This window comes from Myxine glutinosa, chromosome 1 (genome assembly GCF_964187855.1).
Source record: "Myxine glutinosa chromosome 1, kmMyxGlut1.1, whole genome shotgun sequence".
In the NCBI taxonomy this organism is placed as follows: Eukaryota; Metazoa; Chordata; class Myxini; order Myxiniformes; family Myxinidae; genus Myxine; species Myxine glutinosa.
Genome location: NC_136261.1, coordinates 345,640,813 through 345,663,342, shown reverse-complemented (window position 1 = coordinate 345,663,342; position 22,530 = coordinate 345,640,813). Strand labels below are relative to the sequence as shown.

The window sequence follows — 22,530 nt, the reverse complement described above, 5'->3', positions numbered from 1 at the left end:
GATAGTTTTCACTCATTAACCTTCAATGTTTACACTTTCCCCTCAAGTTATGTATTCCGTCATATTTTATAACACCTTTTTCTTCTTCTTCTTTAAAAGGCTGCTTTCGACTTGCTCACCAAATCAATTCATCCCAAAAAAAATATCCATCTCCTATAGTGCCTTTTTTCTACATTCCCTAAACTCGCCTGCACTCCATCCTCCATCCAGCGTCCTTAAACGTATTTTTAACTCGAAGGTCACAAGAAACTCATTTTGCAATAAATGTTCGTTTCCCATAAATCGTACACTTTCAAAAATCCAATCTCACCCCTCCCCTCCAAATCTTCCCCATAACCCCTCCCCTCCAAATCTTCCCCATCACCCCTCCCCTCCAAATCTTCCCCATCACCCATCCCTTTCAAATCTCCCCCCTTGCCCCCTCCCTCCTAAACTACCCCCTCACCCCTCCCTGCCAAGACGCCCCCTCGCCCCTCCCCTCCTAGACTCCTGCCTCACCCCTCCCCTCCAAATCTCCCCCATATCCCATCCCTTTCAAATCCCTCCCCTTGCCCCTTCCCTCCCAAACTCCCCCCTCACCCCTCCCCTTCAAATCTCCCCACCCTCATTGCTTCTCAATTTCCCCCCTCTCACTGCCCCTCCTCAAAGCGTCCTCCCCGCTTCTTCCCCCTTCAAACTCTCACCTCCATCTCCCCCAACCTTCTGCCTCGCTCTTCCCCCTCCTCAAATAACACCTCATTGTGGCTCACCCAATCACCATCAAACCTTTTGTCCGCCCCATCCTTCCCTTTCTCCGAGCTATTCTGAAATCTCTGACACACCTTCAACAGCTCTCCCTACGTCTTCCACCTCTTCCACATCTTACCCTGCCCCTCCTCCCCCCTGTTCTGTATCTGATGCTCCCCCTTCCTCTTCATTAACGGTATGGACCTCAAACATCCGGGGCCTTCGTTCAAACTTAACTGATCTCTCCATACAGGTTGCTTCTGTCAAACCAGACGTGATCTGCTTAACAGAAACTTTCCTCCTTTATGATGTCTCTGATTCCATAGTATCTCTCCCGGGCTACTCCCTCCTCCGGTATGATAGACCTGAGCCTCGTCCTGGAGGCGGGGTTGCTATCTTTATCAAAAACTCTCTTCCTCACTCGCCCTGCACTGCACTCTCTCCACCTCACCCCCAGGAATACCTCTGGCTACGGCTTCCCCTTCGCTCCCACCTCTTGTTCATATGTGTGTTGTACCGTCCACCAAACAGTGATGACTCAATCTACATCTCGCTGTCTGATGATATGGACCAACTTCTATCTACTCATCCCAACTCTCTCTTCCTCATATGTGGTGATTTCAACTGTCATCATGCCAGTTGGCTGGGTGTGGGTACCTCTCTCACCAGCCATGGCTCCTCAGCAAAGGACTTCTGCGACTCACTGGGACTGACACAATCTGTCAATTTCCCGACCCGGATCTCAGTCAACGGAACATCTTCTCTTCTGGACTTGGTTATGACTAACTTCCCTGAAAATGTCTGCTGCTCTTCTTCTGCTCCGATCGGATCATCTGATCATGTCCTTGTTAAAGTGGACATCTCTCTGACCATCCTCAGGGAGCCTGCTCAGCGTCGACGAGTCTGGCATTTCACTCAGGCCAACTGGCACGGTCTTCAAGCAGCCATCAATCATCTGGACTGGTCTCCCATCTCTACCACCTCTGACATCAACTCATCCTGGGAATTCTTCCAAAGTAAATTGCTCTCTCTCATGCACAGATTTATCCCATCTCGTCTTCAGTTGTCATACCCTTCCTCCCGTCCATGGTACACGGAATCTTGTGGTGAGGCTGTTGCCCAGAAACAACTTGCCTTCGTCTCCTGGAAAGCAAATCCAACGGAAGGAAATCTCATTTCCTTTCACAAAGCCCGAAACAAGTGTGTGTCCACCCTCAGGAGAGCCAGGAAACAATATCTCTCCGTTCTCAAGACCGAACTCTCTTATCTGTCTCCCTCTTCCAAATCCTGGTGGCGTCTGGTCAAATCCGTTTCTGGTGTTTGTTCCCCCTCCATCCCCTCCCTTACCTCAAACGGCTACACAGCTGACTCCGCACGTGAAAAAGCTGAATGCCTCAACTCTGTGTTTGCCTCTAAATCTTGTGTCCCAAACCCATCCCTCTCTGTACCCACCATACCCAGTCGTACCCTGCTGCTCCTGGACTCCGTGTCCTTTCCTCCTGACAAGGTGGAAAAGTTTCTGTCAACCCTCGACTCTGATTCTGCAACTGGACCCGACGGCATCAGCCCACGGGTCCTAAAATCCTGCTCTGCTGCTCTGTCTCACCCTCTCTCTGTTCTCTTCACCCTCTCTTTTGCTCAAGGTCAACTGCCATCTGCTTGGAAATCAGCCAACATCACCGCTTTGCACAAAAAAGGTGCAAAAACAGATCCTAGCAACTACAGACCAATCAGCCTTCTCCCAATTATCAGCAAAGTCATGGAATCCATCATTGCTTCGGATATGAAATCTTTCCTCTTCTCCAATGGCTTGATCTCTGATCATCAATTTGGTTTCAGACCAGGTCACTCTACTCTGGACATGCTGCTTCTGCTGTCTCAACAATGGATGGAGGTCCTCAATGCCAAACAGGAAATTAGAGCTGTCTCCCTCGACATATCACGTGCCTTCGACACGGTCTGGCACCCCGCTCTGCTCACCAAACTCTCCTCCTTTGGTATCCATGGAAATCTCCACGCATGGCTGGCGGACTTCCTCTCTAGTCGTCGTCAACGTGTGGCCCTGAATGGGTTTCTCTCATCTCCTCTTCCTGTTCAGGCTGGAGTTCCCCAAGGCAGTGTTCTGGGCCCCGTGCTTTTTCTGGTCTTCATCAATGATCTCTCTGACTCTCTCGAAAATCCTCTCTATCTCTTTGCTGATGACTCCACTCTCTGCCGCTCCATTCCTCTTCCCTCAGATCGGCAGTCTGCTGCCTCCTCACTCTCTGAAGACCTGGACAAAATCACAGACTGGTCAAACAAGTGGAACATGTCTTTCAATCCTGACAAATCTCACACTCTTACTATGTCTCTCCGAAAAGATCGACTGGACAACCCTCCCATCTACTTTCTCAACAATCCTCTCCAAGAAGTTCTGTCGCTCAAGATTTTGGGTCTCACTATCTGCCATGATCTTTCTTGGGAAAACCACATTTCCAAGCTGGCCTCCAAAGCCAGTCGCCGACTGGGCATCCTCCGTCGTGCGAAGTCCTTCCTCGGCACACCTGAGCTCCTCACCACATACAAGGCTTTCATCCGCAGCTCAATGGAATACTGTTCTCCCCTATGGGCCGGTGCTCCTGCCTCACACCTAGCTCGGCTTCACGCTGTTGAAACCAAAGCTTTCAGAATTATTGGAATCTCCCGCGATGAAGCTATCTCTGAGGGCCTTTCACTCACTCACCGCAGGCAGGTAGGTGGTCTTTCTGTCTTCTACCGACTCCTCTCCGGCCTTGCACCCCCAGCTCTCTCTGTGCTCTGTCCCCCAAATATTCCTACAGGTCGCACAAGATCTGCCAGCAACCCTCTGATGGTTAAACTGCCGAAATCTCGGCTCTCCGCTCACCTTCACTCTTTCATTCCTCTTTTCTCCCGCCTCTGGAACAAACTCCCTCACTCCCTTCAATCCCACTCCTCCCTCCAGGTCTTTAAAACAGCTGTTCACCACCATCTCTTATCTTCCCCCATCCAAAACCTTGATCTTTTCTACCCCCGCTAATTCACCCCAGATCCACCTTGTTTGAAATTCCAACTTCTTTCCTGGAAGTCCTGGCAGTGTCCATATGTTTTATACCTCTCCCACCGCCCCCTTCCCACGCCCCCCCCCCCCCCAAGCCCTCGCCCTCTCTCAGATCTCTCGATGTCTCCATGTCTCTCGGTCACTGCTCTCAAATGTTGTGTTTGTGTCCTTCCCCCTCTCTCCCCATCTTGTCTACCGCTCCCTATGTTATATGTTTTATGTGTCGGTTTGTCTTTCTGGGTGATTAATGTTCGCTCTTTCACGAGCCTCGACCTTGTATACAAAAAAAAAAAAAAAAAAGAAAAAAAAAAAAGAAACATGCCTCCCACAGCAAAATACTCATCGACATCTTTACATGAATGTGCCAAAGCAGTGGATTTAACAGAGGCCCTCCAATGCAGCAAGGACATTTTTCATAATGATGAGTCAAGTTTTTGTTAAATGTGGCCATATTTCTCATGTGGCTTTCACTCCATAAGCTATCCAGACTCCTCTTGGAACACCAGTTTTTAGAGCCGTTTGTGACACGTATAAATCCAAAACAAAGGCAAGACCTTTCCTGGTAAGGAGGGGAAGGTACACATGCTTGAAGAGCTTGATAGAAAGGTGAAATGATCTCATGATGGACAACAGTGTTCTCATCAAACTGCTCAAAACTGTTTTGAAGTCTGCATGGGATAGCTTGGAGATTTCAACATTCAAAATAGAATGCCCTGATTGCAAATCAGAATACAACTGCCATTTCACAAGGCAAAACAAGAACATGGAACTGTGGCCACAACCTGCGGCACAATATATATATATTTTTTCACCTCCTATGTGCACTTAACTCACCTGCGGCACAAAATATATATTTTCACCTCCTCTGTGCACTCAACTCCCTCATCCTTGCTGTTGAAGGAATTATACAATTCATCGCTGAGGATCTTCATGGTTTGGTTCAATATCAATTACGAATCTGACCGGACAGCTGGGTCTGGTTTCAGGCAACTAGTACACCCACTCCGTACAGGAGCGGCAGGAAAGGTCATGTTATTATCCTCTCTGGTGTATATAGATTACAGTAGATCTAGGCTCGGGCCTCAAGAATGTTAGGGGTGTGTTCAGTTACCAAGTTTCTTGTAGAGCGCTCGCCACGTGGCTTAAGCATTCGAGCAAACACTCCAATCAAATCCGTTGATAAGGAAAGGCTGGCCCGATCCTTGATAGGTTCTAGCTAGCTGCTTAGGACTTCAACACACCCCGGTTTTCTTGCCTTTCAGGTTAGTGTTTTTTCAGGCAATGAAAAAAAGTATTACCTCATGGCTCAGGATAAATTCTGGAATCTGTCTCATTAACCTTGTGCCGAGTCTGTCCGGTGTTCCCATGTGAATGAATAAGATTAGATAGAGCTGTGGCTGTCCCATGTTCCCATGTGAATGAATAAGATTAGATAGAGCTGTGGCTGTCCCATGTTCCCATGTGAATGAATAAAATTAGAGAGAGCCATGGCTGTCCCATGTTCCCATGTGAATGAATAAGATTCGATAGATAAGATTCATTGTGATTACAAACAGGTGTCTCTCTCTCTCTCTGTCTGTCTGTCTCTGTCTCTGTCTCTCTCTCTGTCTCTCTCTCCATCTGTCTCTCTCTCTCCATCTGTCTCTCTCTCCATCTGTCTCTCTCTCTCCATCTGTCTCTCTCTCTCCATCTGTCTCTCTCTCCATCTGTCTCTGTCTCTCTCCATCTGTCTCTGTCTCTCTCCATCTGTCTCTGTCTGTCTCCATCTGTCTCTGTGTGTGTGTGTGTCTCTGTGTGTGTGTCTCTCTCTCTCCATCTCTCTCTCTCCGTCTGTCTCTCTCCGTCTGTCTCTGTCTCTGTCTCTCTCTCCATCTGTCTCTCTCTCCATCTGTCTCTCTCTCCATCTGTCTCTCTCTCTCCATCTGTCTCTCTCTCTCCATCTCTCTCTCTCTCCATCTCTCTCTCTCTCCATCTCTCTCTCTCTCTCCATCTCTCCATCTCTCTCTCTCTCCATCTCTCTCTCTCTCCATCTCTCCATCTCTCCATCTCCATCTCCCTCTCTCTCTCTCTCTCTCTCTCTCTCCGCCCACTCTCTCTCCTCGCCCACTCTCTCTCTTCGCCCCTGTCTCACTCTCACTCACCCCCTCTCTCACTCGCCCCTCCTTTCACTCTCACTCGCCCCCTCTCTCACTCTCACTCACCCCCTCTCTCACTCTCACTCACCCCCCTCTCTCACTCTCACTCACCCCCTCTCTCACTCGCCCCTCTCTCACTCTCACTCGCCCCTGTCTCACTCTCACTCGCCCCTGTCTCACTCTCACTCGCCCCTCTCTCACTCTCCCCCCCTCTCTCTCACCCCTCTCTCCCCCTTTCTCACTCTCCCCTCCCTCACTCTCCCCTTCTCTCACTCCCCCCCCCCCCCCCCCCACTCACTCTCTTCTGCCTTCCCGCTCCTTTTCTCTGTGGTAATAACCCTAGTGTTCAAAATAGGCTTTAAAAATCTGGTAATGGGCCAATTGGGAAACACGCATTTAACGAGTATATGGGGCTGCTCAAAATTACATAACGCTATTTTTCGGGAGGCGCATACGGGCTTGATTAAACCTTGATAATAATCTAACACTCGACCCAAACATAGCCAATGAAAATCTGATGCAACAAAGTCGAACAGTGCTTTCAGGCTTTCAGGCCTCATGTGTTACGCCCACCAGAAAACCAAGATGGTGGCCATATCATTTATTTTCAGTACTCTGGTGGGTGGAGTCAGCAACAGATGTGGGTGTGGTCCAACAGCTGTCTGACCAATGGGTGCACATTTCAAAAATCGAGCCACAACAAGAACCCCAATAACAACAGCAACACAAAGCTCTTGTAGACCTGCGACATATTGCAGGTGAAAATGCTGCATTTACTATCGTGAACTGGTGGAGGACATTTTGGGTTGCTTTTACTTTGCTGATTATTTTTATTTGCGACATGTCACAGGTCGACATGAGCTTCATATTGCTGTTGTTGTTGTTGTTGTTGTTGTTTTTGTTGTGGGGATTCTTGTTGTCGGTCAATTTTTGAAATGTGCACCCATTGGTCGGACAACTGCAGGACCACACCCACCATAGCACTGAGATGAAATGATGGTAATCAAGCGTTATGTTACGTTACATAATCAAGTGTTACGTTACATAATCAAGTGTTACGTTGCGCAAATTACAAACGAAACCATTGCTAAATATACTGTCATGGCCATAACTTAAAGCTTAAAAATGGCATTACGTAATTTTTGAATGTCTCCATATTGGGGTTAAGCAATCCATGACCATGTGACAAATCATTTCGTTCTGATATAACCGTGGGGAGGGTGACATGGATAGGAGTTGTTGAGTTAATTTTTTAACAGCACATTAAATGGTTAATTCCCAATCGCGCTGTTCATCTTCTATAAATGGATGAGGTGTGTGTGTGTGTGTGTGTGTGTGTGTGTGTGTGTGTGTGTGTGTGTGTGTGTGTGTGTGTTTGTGGGGCATGTTTTTTGTGGAGTTCCACTGGAGCTTTCGGATGTGGAATGTGATACACCAGAATGATCGTCAGGATCTCCTGAGTTAATTAGGCTAATTAACCATAAATAACCAGGAAGAATTCCCATGTTTCTAAACACGTGCCATGTTAAGGTGTATGGAGCAGTTTAATAGGTCCTTCCACAGCATGGCATTCTAATTACAAAATAAATCACAAAAATAATAACATTGTAACAAAGCATATATTAATTAATACTAAAAATATTAACAACAATAGTAATAGTAGCATCATTTGTCAATAATAATAAAAATAACGAACGTATAATCACCCACACAAAACCCCCTCCCCCCCCCCCCCCCCCCACTCCCCTCCACCCTGGCCCAAGCACATCTGGGCTTGGTGAAAGGCAAGGTAATGCTCATGCAGTACAGCAGGCTGGTATGCTACAAGGCCGTTAAGACCAATGAAAATTTGATCCAATGGACCAACGGGCCCACTAGTCTTTTACAAATGTTTTAAGTACGCGTTTCCCAATTGGCCAGTTCCCGGATTTTATCGCAGATTGTGACCACAGTGCGGTCATTGTTGTTAAGACGAGACAGTAAATGCTGAAACGTTCACGATAACTAGGCTAAACCTAAGTGCAATCCGAATTTACAATTTCATGACTCGTTGCACTGTTAAATATAACCATTATTAAATACTGGGTTCAGAAGTACTGGAATATGTGTGTATGGCATTGAGGTCTTGTTCATTTGGTGTTGGGCAAACAGTGACAAGCTCATCGTAAAAGCCACCTTGATATCGAAGCTCCATAAGTGCGAGACGCTCCAGGTGGACACGGATCAGCTCACAGGGAGACAGCGTTTTTAGGAAAAGTTGGGCAGCTGCACCGTAATGCTTCTCTGCGAGCTCCCTCGCATGCTTTCTGCTTACTTCATTGCCCACCTGGAGAAGACCAAGACAATGTGCGATGGCCATAAACTAGAAGCAAGCTAACACAATTCGTCGCATGGAATGCTATCTCTTTTTGAGAAGTTTGTCCACCCTAATATATTTGCATTGCATTGCCCAATGCCCATGGCCAAGGTTACCTGGGTATTCTGAGCCAATCTACCAACCTGGTTGCGAATGGAGTTGTGATGCAGAGAGCCAAGCCTGTGGTGGATAGTGGCGGCACGATATTCGCAGAGTGGGTGCTTGGGCGAGTCGGAAGGGATTTCACAAAACTGCAAGGCCTTCCGCATGAAGCTTCTGACTTCATTCTCAACCTGATGGTTGTGAATGTGTGAATCAAGTTGGGTTGTACACAAAGACTATTTAAAAAATGCACATCTTTACTCCACTGAGGGAAGACTAAGCCAAGTATTAAAACAGGAAGAACCTCGGCTGAGCCCAAAAATACGTGAAAACCCACAATCAAGTTAAACTGAAATCCATGTCTCCATTTTAACCTCAAATACAGGTATGAACCAAGAACCTACCTGCTCCTGAGCCTTTCTGGATAGGGGGGCATAGTCTTGAAGCAGCGAGGCACAGGTAAAGTAGGTGGAAGAAAGCTCCCAACTTACAGCATCCCAGATCACGGGCTGAGTCTGACGTGTACCAAGCATGCTCAGTGCACGCTGGTAACAATTCACTGCCTAGCAAGGAGAAAGAGGCAAAATATTAGAGATGGCAAAATAGTTTGAATGACAAGTTGCTCGATGAAAGTGCTCATAACCAATTGTGATTTCCAACAAAGTTGATGCTCAGTGGATGTATAAGCTATCCCATTTCTTCAAGCATTGGTAAGGTAAGAAATACAGTTGAGGCAGTGGCTGTAGTGCATTGTTCGAACATTTCTGTTAATATTCATCGAGTTGTTAGTACTTTTTGTGTGCTTTCTTGTTCTATGTGTGTGTGTGTGTGTGTGTGTGTGTGTGTGTGTGTGTGTGTGTGTGTGTGTGTGTGTGTGTGTGTGTGTTGAAGCCACATGTTCATGCACGGATCTATTAATCTCTCTGTCTCTCTCCATTTCTTCTACTCTTCTGTAATCCTTCGCCTGTCTTTCTATACACAAAGAATTAAGTTAAGCACCCCTACACAACGAATTAAGGTAAGCACCCCCTAATATATATTCTTTGTGTATATGTATACATTGGCATATATTCTAAGGTATGTGAGATCAAATAATGATTGGGAATGGAACAACCTGCCACAGCAACGCATACGACGGCTTACAGGGTCTATGAGACGTAGGGTTGAGTCAGTGATCCGATCACGTGGGTCCTACACACGTTATTGACGCAAAGATCGCTAGAGGTCCTCTCAGAACAATGACTGTACGTTAGAAAACATAAACGTCATCCACACTGTCCGTGATGGACCTATAGCTCCATACTTAAATTGAGGTGAAAATATGCCTAAAATTCCCAAAAAATTTCACCTTAAATTATTCAGAATAAAATATTGAAAACGGCATGATTGTTATGTTTTTATGTGACCATAATATCACTTCTCCAGAAAATATAGCAATATCATGGGTATATTACACTGTTTTGACGACAACAAACTTGTAATGTGCGAGGTTGTAAAAAAACGGGGGGGGTGCTTAACTTAATTCTTTGTGTATATATCTCATTTTCATTATAAAACTGAATTCCATTCCCTTCTTTCTCCTGAACATCATTTCCTTGCTCGTTATGTCCACCAGTTACCCCACCGCCTCAATGTCAGTGCATTGCCCCCTTTGCACTCTGTCCGTTCACTCTTCTATGAGCCTAGATTTTGTATCCAAAGTAAAAAAACTGCAAAATTAATACCTTTTGACCGCTTGCTGGAAGGTATTGTCACGTCCGCATCTAGTTACCACCAGCCTTGGACAGATGAGCCAAAGCAGCCTTAACTCCCGAGGTGAACTCCCGATTATAGCAGTTATTGCGCGGGCGAGATGGAAGAAACATGAAGCGTTTAATTATACGAACACGCAGGTTTAATCCGAAACCCAAACCAAGAACAAGATAAATAAAAATGTACCAATAACGATTTATAATCAAATAAGGCGCGGAATTAAAATAACGAAAATAAATGCTGAGGTAACTAAATTCTACTGTGAGGATCCTCCAGTCAGACACAACCCACGCACACGGGGAAGAGTAATAAAATAAAAGCTCCCTCTCCGGCACTTAGCTGTTCCCAAAATGGGTCCTCGGCTGAAGGCTGAAGGTCCTCGGTTAGTGAGGTCGGCAGTGGTGGTGTCCGGAGCCACCAGGGTGGGAAACCTGGCAAAAATGGCGACGTACACCACTGCGCTTCGAAGGCGCCCTGGGATGAGGCGAGTCGTGAAGACGGCCCTCTTTCTTTCTCCTCCACTTGGGAAGGACAGCACGGCCTTCAGCTCCCTTGTGAGCCCAGCAATCAAAGCTCCCTTGTGATCGCCACACAAAACCAAGAAAAAACTCTCCTCATAGAGAAACCCAAAATGGCCTAGCTTCTTCACCAACCACACGCTTCTCCTCGCCCAGAACTAATTTTGGAGCTTCGAAGCTTCTTCTTCGCCTGCTTGCTCACCAAGTACCAATCACAAAGCTTCTTCTTCGAGCTTGCCTCATGCACCGACCACGTCATCCGGACGCGTCACTCGGGGGCGTGGCCTGCCGGTCCTGCCCACCGTACCACGGTCGCTCCACCTCTCCTGGGCAGGTCTTTGCTGTGCCGTGTCCATGGAGCGTGCATTACTTGGCGGGGATGTCATACTTGGCCGGAGATATTTGCAAAAATGTTAGGGATGGCCACTGAGGGTTTCACCCACAGGGGAAACTAACCTTAAACCCTACTACGAATTAACAGGTCGTCACCCCTCGTATGAACATTTAAACACAACCTAAAACTACATTTTCCTTACTTATTGCATCGAAATGCCTCTACACGTCACACAGTCCATACTATTTCTATACAATTCTACCTTTCCTATTGTATTCTCTTACCTACCCCCATAAATGTAACAGTATGTACCTAGTAGTGTTGTTTTGTGACATTACTACACCTTACAACAAATGTTAGTTACACACAACCAACTATCATTCCCAATCAAACTGAGATGAGAGCTGAGACACACAGCTGACATCAAACTGCTTGAAAGCTTTTTATTATTTGCCTTTTCATAAAAATGGCCCTCTTCTGCTGAAAATTCTCCACGACGAGTCAAGCTTTGTGGGGATGCAGCTGAACCTCGACGTTGGTCTTGTGTTGAGCGTGCGTGTGCGGAGAGGCGCATGAGACGACCCATGTTACAGAGCAATAGCGCTGCATTGCTCTTGTCGCCAGCTGCAGTGAAGTCTCGTAACCCTTGTTCAAAACAGCAAAGGCACTCACTCCAGAGGTCTTGTTTAGCTGATGAAGTCCTGCCAACTGAAAGGACAAGGGTGATGAAGAAATGTTTTCAGGAATTGGTTTGCCTTCATGTCCTTTGAGGAGAACATCCAACAAAAATGCTATGCAACCTCTTCGTTTAAACGTTGCCCGTAAACCAAAGATACATACAATGTCCACAAGTACAACTACTACTTACCTTGCTTTCCAAATTTAGCTGCTCGCTCCATGCAAAGGACCCCAAGCTCATTCCGGACATTTCCCAAACGCTTAAGAAGAGCAGTGGTCAGCGCACTGTGGGATGTCAAATTTGGACCATCCATAAGTTCGGCAGCAACCTCAGTGTCCAGGCCTGAATCCTCTTTAGACAAAGCCTGCGCAGGCACCAGTTTCCAGGAGGCCTCATAGCATCTGGCAGCCAATGCAAGGCAGGTCTCACGGTTGTTACAGTTTTCTGTTGCCCAAGAGAAACCTGGATGAAGGAGAAGTTTTCATCAACTTGAAGGAATGCCCTGATGTATCTTTCCTCATGCAACAGCTACTCCTGATCTTGGTCAAACAAATCATATATCCGATGCTTCAAACAAATCATATATCCAAATCATCCTCATGCATAAGGCAACATAATGATAGGAGGGTATTGTGACACATGTAGACCCAGCAAGGGGATGAACAAATAGAAGGAAGAGAGGGAGAAGAGGAAGAGCAACATACAACAATATCAACAACAGGAATTTTAAGGCCATTTTCCCTGCTAGAGCAGGGGTTAGTTAGCCTTGCAGGCCCCATGACAATCTTCTCCATTTTGCCCTATTTTCTGCATCTCCGCTATTTAACCCCCTTGCCCGCATTTCTTCTTCCACCACCTTTAGCCAAGTCTTTCTCGGTCTTCCCCATCCTCTACTTCCTTCTACATTCATTTCCATCACTCTTCTCAACCAGTCACTTACATCCTTCCTCAACACATGACCAAACCATCTCAACCTGTTTCTCTTCACAGCATCAATCACAGGCTCTACAGTGCATTCAGAAAGTATTCAGACCCCTTCACTTTTTTCACATTTTGTTATGTTGCAGCCTTTTGCTGAAATCGTTTAAATTCATTTTTTTCCTCATCAATCTACACTCAAAACCCCATAATGACAAAGAGAAAACAGGATTTTCGAAAGTTTTGCAAATTTATTAAAAAGAAAAAACTGAAATATCACATTGACATAAGTATTCAGACCCTTTGCTATGACACTTGAAATTTAGCTCAGGTGCCTCCCATTTCTCTTGATTATCTTTGAGATGTTTCTCCACCTTGATTGGAGTCCACCTGTGGTAAATTCAATTGATTGGACATTATTTGGAAAGGCACACACCTGTCTATATAAGGTCTCACAGTTGACAATGCATATCAGAGCAAAAACCAAGCCATGAGGTCGAAGGAACTGCCTGCAGAGCTCAGAGACAGGATTGCGCCAAGGCACAGATCTGGGGAAGCCCACAAAAAAATTTCTGCTGCATTGACGGTTCCCAAGAGCAAAGTGACCTCCATAATTCTTAAATGGAAGACGTTTGGAACAACCAGGACTCTTCCTAAAACTGGCCGCCCGGCCAAACTGAGCAATCGGGGAGAAGGGCCTTGGTAATAGAGGTGACCAAGAACCCGATGGTCACTGGCTGAGCTCCAGAGATCCTGTGTGGAGATGGGAGAAACTTCCAGAAGGACAACCATCACTGCAACACTCCACCGATCTGGGCTTTTTGGCAGAGTGGCCAGACGGACGCCTCTCCTCAGTGAAAGACACATGAAAGCCCACAAAATCTTGTTTCTCACAGTCTGAGAGTACTTTAGGTGCTTTTTTGCAAACTCCAAGCGGGCTTTCATGTGTGTTTCACTGAGGAGAGGCTTCCTTCTGTCCACTCTGCCATATCGCCCAGATCGGTGGAGTGTTGCAGTGATGGCCAGAAGGAACAAAGGAACAAAGACTTTGCTGAAACGACTCTGATCAACCATTCCTCCACTCCTAACTTCCTCAATGCCCATGTCACTACTTCGCGTGGAACCCTGTCGAATGCTTTCTCCAGATCAACAAACCCAAGAAACAACTTCTTCCTCTTCGCCATGCACTTCTCCTGCAACTGCCTTGCAAAAAAAAGCGCAACATAGCAACTTGCAAATAGGTGGGGAGAGATAGGAAACAGTTATCGAGTTTAGAAAATATCACAGGAAGGAATATATGACCTTATGTGGTGGTGTACTGCCAACCTGAAGCCCTGGTGAGAAGAATGTGATTGGGGTTTTCCAAGCAGGGAAGTTCCACAAGCAGAATAAGAGGGGAATACAATTAGGTTCAGGCAGGAATTTGCAATTTGTTCAGGGTGCTGGTGATTACTCACCTACTCTTTGCTGAAAGACACCATGAGATTGTTAATGTTCAACAGATAATGCGCAAAAACAAATTCCCAGGTGAATGTTCATCTAAGAGACAGCATGCTCAATGATGCAATGACCTGCCTGCGAAAGACCAAGATGACAGTTTATAGTTTGCTCGAGCATGGAACCCAGACTACACAGCGCAGATGTGAATACACTACCTCTGAAATATCCAGCCCATCGGTAAGGGTTGGTTTTCCAGTGGCCGAGCTTCGTGTCCTTTGGCACCTATCAGCCGTAACCCTTTCTGCCAAGAAGCTGAGCGAAATTTTATCACATTTTTTGGACAAGCTAACCATCGACAAACTGTTCACGACCACCTTATTTGAGACGAGGGGGCTTTGTGATAATCTCAGGTCTACAAATTATTCTCGAAAGTCAGTAGACACCAAAAATGTAAAGAATTTAAAGAAAAAAAACACCCAAAATGAAACAAACAAAGGAATGGATGTAAACTTGCTATTACCATGACAAGGAGCATGAATCTCCAAGCTTTGAAGGATTTGGAGGTTAAGATCAGAAACTTCTGGCAGATCTCCACTTTCATTGGCCTCTCCAGGTTTTCCATTACTGCCATTTTCCATTCCTTCAGGGCCGATCCACAACTGCAAGTCTCCACAGAGCAGGAGGCAGCGACAAAGACAACGACGCATGCCAGGGAAGGACGCCCCTTGCCCCAAGAAGTTGCAAGCATCTGCGAAATAAGCAGAAAGAAAACTGTGTACGTGCATCAGACATCCATATTCAGGTATCTTCCCCGAAGGTATACCAGTGGGTGAAAGAGCTCTACCTAAGCACTGAAGGGCATTGTGAACAAAAGTTAATGAGCGGCCCAACAGGCATCGCTTAGTCGCTGCCTGTGCTAGACCATGGTAAGCTCGTGCTGCTCGCAGAGACAAGCGTTGCTTCAACACCTGCTGCCAACAGCCAGAAGGGAGGCAGTGTGGGGGTGGCTTGATGTCTGCAGGTGACGAAGAAGGAACAAAGTGAGAAATTAAGTGGAATGTTTTGGGATTAAGCTGCATGAACTAAGAGTAAAGTTAAAATGTAGTAAAGTGAGGAGTTTCGCAGTTAAAGGAACATGTGCCATTTATAGATGCCCAACAATGCCAGGGAGACGGTAACTGTTACCGGTGATGGAGAGATCAAAGCTGGAGTCCAGAGCTTGTGTATACTTCAAGGGTATAGGGGTTGATGGATCTAAAGATGGAGGACCACATTGCTGAAGGCTCGAATCCACAGATCTGAGTGCCTACCAAAGGAGATGAGGGTGGGAACATTAATGTTGTTGTGCCTGATAAAATCCCACCCCGTTATTCTGCTACACTAACTCATTAATGAAAATTCCCATTCATGACTACAGTTATTGACTTTTAAGTTTAAAGCCACAGCAAACGTTACCCTCAAAAAAGGTTATTGCTGCAAGATAGTAACAACAACTCCCTTGGCATGGACTGTACCTGCGCTACATGTGTCAATACAGCATGGCAGCTTTCTTCCAAGCTGCCACATGGCAGACCTGAACTAGCCTGTGGAGAGAAAATGGGTATGGATTAAAATCAAATAGTGCAAAATGACCTTGCTGTATCTTTTATTTTATATGAACACACCAGGAACACTTGTCAATGAAGGTACACATGGCTAACAGATCACCTTATTCATCCTCACCATGGCCATTTCCATTCACACGTGGTTAAAGGTCACGATACCTTGTATGGGTGCCAGGTCTTGTACTTTGCAGGTTCCGACAGCTCCTCAGCAGATGGGATGACTGCAATCGCACACTCACTCTCCCTGTCTGAACCAGGGACAATTGCTCCTGAATCCCGGAACTTAGAAGCCACATTGTCTTCTTCAATGTCTTTATCAGTGTCTTCTTGCCGGCATACACCGTTCTCAAACCCAACCTCACCATCCTCCTCATCATCTCCGTCTCCGGTGTCATCGTCATCATTTTCCTCTTTATCTTCGTCTTCGTCAGAGCTAAAGCAACCGATTGGGTCAAGGCAATTGCTCGCCATCCTATCACCCATGCCATCTCCTGAGGCATCGACTCCACCCTTGTCCTGCTTTCCCACCTCATTGTTTCCCTTTTCTCCAGAACTTCTCTTCCAATTGCCCTCATCGAGAGGAAAAAGGTCACACAGCATGCAACTGGCCGAGGCAAGAAGCTAGGGTCAAAAAAGCAGCAAGGACATTAATAAAATTAATAAAATGAAAAAATTAATAAGCACACATGATGTTTATCAGATTAAACCCCTCCACATTCTCACTTGGGGGTGCTTTTCTTTGTCAAGCAATCGGATGCAGTTCTGGAGTAAGGTTCGTGCAGTGCTCCGTCTTCGCCGTTTCCTCCTTTCAGCCTTCTTCCCCACCAGGCTGTTCGCCACTCTGAGATTGTGCAGTTACAATTTTAGAGAACTATTGTTTATCACATCCTCATTAAAAGCAGTGACAAGCATCAAACACACCCTGTCCTTTCTCGCATCACCACAAAAAAAACATACATTCAGAAAACCTTCACATGTACTGACCTGAAGAGCAGCACAGCGACTGGATAAGCAAAGGGATTTTCATTCTTCTCTTGACGTGTCTCTTCACAAAGTGTGGTCAAGTCATAGAGCTTCACAATATCATCTCCACTGGCTGTGATCAAGAACAACGACAAAAACAACAAATCCACAAAGAACAACTTGTAGTTGGGAGAACTCATGGTCAAGCATAAAAAGGCATCACCAATTGTCTTTATAATCAGTCAGTGATAGCCGTGACGCAGTAGCAAGTCTGGTGACATCAATCTGAGCAAATGAGGAGCCAGTGGATTGCTCCACTCAATAATCTTCTTCTGCGCATCTCAGAGGTGCTCCACATGGCAAAGCTAAACTTAAAAAGGGCAAGAAGTGATTTTTATTTTTCAACATTGGCAGGCACAATAGTACCCATTTGCCACTCAGGATAACATAAAAGCATATCCGGCATGTGATTCTTTGAACGTTATACTAGATGACTTTGTGCTGCAGAGAGGGCAGTGAGCCAGCTTTCTCTCTACTTGGCAACTGAAGCCTCCATTCAAACCCTCTCTTCAACCCTCTCCCCACTTGTTTCTGCTGAGCTAAAATGCCAGTGTTGGCACGAAGATGTGTATGGAAAAACTGCCAACGCAGTGTTTGAAAAGAGCCCTCACCCTTGAATAGCCAGTAGGTGTGCCCTTCACGAGTGCAATTCGCTTTCAGGAAGGAGAGCACATTTTGAGCTATGTCTCGTATCACCCTGGTGGAAAATCGAGACGTCTCAAGGTCTGGGATATCTTCTGTCTTTATCATCTCGTACTTCTGTTGATCAAAAGATGATAGTTACACGCAAAGATAGCAAAGCTAAAAACGAGTTATAGTTTCAGGTTACGAAATATATGAACGGAACTAGAAAAAATAATTTCCTGCAAATGTGTCAATGGATATGCCTCTGCCTGCGTTAGGTGTTAACCCAATGTTACATTTGATCCCAATTAAAGTTGCTGTGAAAAATTAAAGGTCACATGATAGAGAGCACAAGAGAGAAACGAGAGATAAGTGGAAGACAGACAACATCAGATGTTTCCAACTCGAGTTATGGTCTGCAAAAATATTCTCAAAGGGCACATAACCTTTGACCTTTCACCTGTTTAATCCAAAAACTGAATAAGATCACATCTCTGTATGATGCTGGGAAATGCGAGGGTAATTCCCCACCTGCCTTTTGCCAGGAGGGGCAGAAGGTGCGTTATCATGCAGATGCCTGACAAAGTCTGACGACATACTGAACTAACCGAGTGCAAGAGACTTATAAAATGCATCCTATCCTTTGACTGCCTATATGTACGAGATATAAGTACGAGTATTAAGTACGAGTACGAGTATATATAAGTACGAGTACATGGTGTCTGTCTGTGCGTTCAGCTGTCTCCCGTTTACGGCGGGTGCTTCCCATGCTGCGTTTGAAAAGCTCAACATTCACTTTTGAAATGACGGAAGAACAGGCATGAATAATGTTGATGTCAAATTATTTTTGGCAAGCAGGATATTCTACACTCTTTTTAGACCAATTGACCCTCCGCGGCCCGATGTTACGCCACCATTTTGCGGTGGGCGGTATAAGTAGCTCAAGCTTTTGGTTCCAAGTGAAACCTAGAGTGCAACACAATTACCCTTTTTAAAGTCCATTCAATAATTTAAATTGAAAAGATTAACTTAAATTTTTCCCATCACTGGGGACGGATACTTTTCCTCGCTTTTCCCTTTACTAGGGATGGATACTTTTGCTTGTGAATGATAATTCTCAGTAGCGCGATTAAATAAAATAACCTCACCGCACATGAGTGCTATCACTTTTTCGGGCCTCTTATTGTGCAACAGCTGACCAGTGCATTTCCATTTTGACCATGAGTGTCATGATCCTATGTAATTCCTATGCCACTTATTAGTTTGATTTGAGGCCTCAATTTCATCCTCAATTTGCAACATGCTGTTTATCTCCAGATATTCAGATAATAGACAAAAATGAACCAGAAATGAGATATTTAGTTATTTAGTACAATGCAGGCAGTACACAGTTAACTGGCTGCCCAGGTGCTAAAAGGTTAATTGCTCCCATGAAAAGCACCTCATATGAATCGATTGATATTTTCTCCAGTAAAGATAAGGCCTGTGAGTGTTTCACAAAGAGTACTAAGACTTTGCTGGAAGGTTCCAAATCTGTAAATTATGTATATCTATCTGCGTTTGCTGTTGAAAGAGAATGATTCTAATTTTCCCAAGTTTGATGCTCGGTCCATGCGTTTTAATTTCTCAGTCTAATTTCAAACTTTCTCTGAGATTCTAAATAAAAATTATGCCCTCAAGGAAACTGCACCCCCGGCCCTTCTATCCCCGATTACAGTCCATACTGCTACGTTTTGTTGAAATCCCTTCCGTGGTTCTCAAGTTATTGTGGGAACAAAAAAACACCAAAATACGATAACAGGTGCACGCATCGACAAACAACCCAAAAACATAATGCCTCTGGCCTTCAGCCGCAGAGGCAGAAATAATTATAGGTGGTGGAAAATTGTAGAGGGTCTATTGTGGCAAGACCTGGACAATGCCATCCACATGGAAACACATCACAAGTTCAGGGACGTTGCACATCAGATTGTCCAGCCAGTAGTCGATCCCCGTCAGAATGTTGATCGGCTTGTTGCTGTCCCTGCCGGAAGTAAAAGACATTTGTCAGCCAGTTCATGGAAAATGTGATCTGAGAAACCATTAAAATGAACCTTTTGAAAAGATAAGTTTGCAATTTGCACAACCGTGGACAATTTGTGGGCAAATGAGCAAATAAAAAGTGATAGCAAGTCAATAGAATTGGATTTTTTTCTAAAGGTCTAAAATTTGGCCAACAGGTTTAAATAGTCTTGTTCAAGTGAGGTGGCCAAGCAAAAGGGAATATAATTAGAAGAGATTAAGCTGTTAGGGCACTTAAAATGTTGATAAGGTGAACTTCATGGATTCAAATGAGTTTCGTGCGAGCTAAACCGTGTGGGTGGGATATACCAAGTACCTGAGCCGAAGACTCACAGCCGGGTACTTCCCCCCACCAAATATGGGAAGATTTGAGCCAACAAGCATGCGGATGTCTTCAAAGGTCCAGAGAACATTCCTCTGGAAGTCGTTATCGATAGGCTGTGGAACGACACTTGATTAACCCAGGCAACAGAGCTCTGAACCAGAAACTCAGGCATTGATGGGAGCTCATCAATTAGAGCTCTTAGCATGAAACTCACCTCCATTTGTGGTGAAGGTGGAGGCTCGGGACAAGATTGAGGTGGCCATGTTAACCACAGTTCATCTCCACGGCTGGAATCTTGATTATCCATCGGCTGCCCATGATCACCTTGCCCCTGTGCCATCTCTCCCTGGCTCCCATCACCAATACTGAAAAAATATTTGACAAAAGGTCATTGCAGGATACAAGGACTCCAGGACTCAGGTTCTAGGACCTGTTTCCTAGTTGTAATGCTCTTGCTTTCTCGATCTGACAATGCCAAAACGGTTCTCGATTTTGAAATGTTGGTCCCTTAACAAAGACCCATACAAGTGCAAAAACTCCTATTCTATGATGCCTTATGCACAAAGGCCATTATGAGTAGGCCATGCAGGATTATTTAAAATGACAGATGTCCCTGCATTTACCTATGGTACAGAAACTTGGAAAGGATTGCCCGCCGATGCAACTGTTCTCGACTCTTCTTCTTCCTCGGGCATTTCCCTGCTGCGAGCTTTTGATACAGATCCTTGAGCCATTGCCAGTCTCCAGTCTGTAGCATGACATAAATGCAAGAAATGCACAGTATTACAGCAATCTAAATATTAATGGTAAAAATGTATTGCCTAAATTTCTCAAAAAGTAATTTTTATTAAGATGCAAACCAATTTTATCCCCATCATGACAGGAAGTCCTTTAAAATGAGTGGTCAGGTGAACACATCAAGCTACATAATATTGACATGTGGAACACAAAGTTGACAGGAGCAATGCTAACTCTGGAATTATTTTCACTTCCTTCTCTCGTATGCAGCACATGGCAGCAAGTAGCCTCATACGCTGAGGGGGACATGGTTGTGCTCCTGATGCAGTAAAAAGTTAGAGCAGGAATTTGGAATTTGTCCCGGGTGCTGGTGATAGCTGACCTACTCATCGTGAACGACACCATGGGATATTTAACGTCCACCAACTAATGCTAGTAGACGGGATGCCCAGCTTAACGTCCATGCGAGGGATGGCACACACATTGATTGATGCCTCGTCCAGCCTGAGAAACACCAGGATGACAGTTTGTAGCTGGGCCGGGAGTTGAACTCAGGATAGATGGGTCAGAGGCAAGTGTGCGTACCCCTCGGCCATTCTGCCAGCCCTTTTCACTTCCAAGCTAAAATGACTTGCTTAGAAATACAATGAATGACTTTTCTTGCAAACAAAGATTTGATTGTAAAAACATGAAGATGATGTGTCTCAGGTGTTTGCGAGATGAAACACTGACAAGAGAACATTTGGCGATAACTCAAGGTAAGCTTATTGGTCTGTGTCCTGAGGTTGAAATGAGAGTTATGTTTGCTGACTTCAGGTAGCTGGGAGGCGGCCAAAGACAAGGACAGGCTGAAGCGTACAGGCGGTAGCAATAGCAGCAGTGCAGGATTAGCGAACGCGGGCAGGGATGCCACCTGGGCCTGTCACTGAAGCATGGTCGAGGCTGCTGGACATAACTTTCTCTTCCTTTTCTGGTGAAGACACAAAACCCTCAGTTGGTTTAACCCTCCATGTTGAGAAAGCAAGCCGTTTGACCGCAACTCCTAACCACACGATTCAGTGTACTAGGGCCAAGCGATGGAGGTTAGCCGCAGACAGGATTAGGCCTTCATGTAGCATTAACATAGAAATATGAACGCAGCACATAATAGCTTGTCCCAAGTAGTCTTTTGTGAAAGTATTCCCAGGCAGAATTAATATAAGATCCTGTGGAGATGGTAACGTAATCCTTTCGTGAGAGGTCAGATTTTAGTTTCTGCCAGTTGGCATGTATATATGCAAGGCGTATTCAGTGGTGTTGAGGGTAATCACATGCAGCAACCAAAGCAATAATGGCTCTGACAGGAATACCGTTCAAGGAACCAAGATGAGCAGACAAATAATAGGATAGGTTGGATGGAAAGTTCATCTTTACCAGGTGCAGAAGAGAGGGAATGCTGTTACCAGAGGTGCATGATGGGAAGTTAATGGATTGGGTAAGTTCCACAGAGTTACATAAATGCTTTGCTGCAATGGCATGGCTGGATATTGCAGAGCAAATACCCAATGATCTGGCATAGTAGCAGTTGAAACCTCTGCAGATGAGGAACAGATAATTAGGAAAGATGGTTACAAGTTGATCCATGTTAGAGGAAAAAGAGGTATAAACGAGAACGGAACTCGGTGGAGCGCAAACCTCCGCCAGGCTGAACAGTTTATGTTTTCTATCCCACTGATAGGCCGGATCTGGATTTGGACCTGAACCAAAATCTAATCGGCTTGTTCTTCTCACCTAACCAACTCATCCACCAAGTTTAGTCATAACTCGTCCACAACTTTTTTAAACATCTTGTTATATATCCGTTTTCGCCCGATCTCTCAATGGTGAAGAATCACTTAATAATTAAATGATTCTCGTCTCCGAATCCATATTCAGATCTTCACCAAAATCGAATTGATTCGTTCTTGTCACACACCCAACCGGTCCACCAAGTTTTGTCCAAATCCGTCTATAACTTTTTGAGATATCGTGCTATATGTCGGTTTTAGCCCTATCACTCAATGGTGAAAAATCGCTTTAAAATTTCTCTGATCCGGATTCGAATCTTCACCAAAATCGAATCAATTCTTCCTGGTCGCATACGCAGCCTCTCCACCAA

General features: G+C 45.3%; 1 protein-coding gene across 3 annotated transcripts in view; it reads right to left on the bottom strand.

The window, feature by feature from the left end:
- The window catches only part of EDRF1 (erythroid differentiation regulatory factor 1), a 110,634-nt gene that overhangs the window by 15,364 nt on the left and 72,740 nt on the right, over positions 1–22,530 (bottom strand). For 2 of the 3 annotated variants that reach the window (XM_068098292.2, XM_078769864.1), the window contains 17 exons: positions 20,279–20,403; positions 19,870–20,020; positions 19,647–19,768; positions 19,181–19,292; positions 17,257–17,404; positions 16,607–16,718; positions 16,346–16,463; positions 15,782–16,243; positions 15,533–15,601; positions 15,204–15,324; positions 14,863–15,033; positions 14,539–14,766; positions 11,850–12,122; positions 11,436–11,689; positions 8,782–8,940; positions 8,419–8,568; positions 8,095–8,245 (listed from right to left, as the gene is read on the bottom strand). In XM_068098292.2, the coding sequence (XP_067954393.2) occupies positions 8,095–8,245; positions 8,419–8,568; positions 8,782–8,940; positions 11,436–11,689; positions 11,850–12,122; positions 14,539–14,766; positions 14,863–15,033; positions 15,204–15,324; positions 15,533–15,601; positions 15,782–16,243; positions 16,346–16,463; positions 16,607–16,718; positions 17,257–17,404; positions 19,181–19,292; positions 19,647–19,768; positions 19,870–20,020; positions 20,279–20,403 (2,926 nt within the window). The remainder of the gene's footprint in view (positions 1–8,094; positions 8,246–8,418; positions 8,569–8,781; positions 8,941–11,435; positions 11,690–11,849; positions 12,123–14,538; positions 14,767–14,862; positions 15,034–15,203; positions 15,325–15,532; positions 15,602–15,781; positions 16,244–16,345; positions 16,464–16,606; positions 16,719–17,256; positions 17,405–19,180; positions 19,293–19,646; positions 19,769–19,869; positions 20,021–20,278; positions 20,404–22,530) is intronic. The other variant, XM_078769863.1, reaches the window with a different exon arrangement.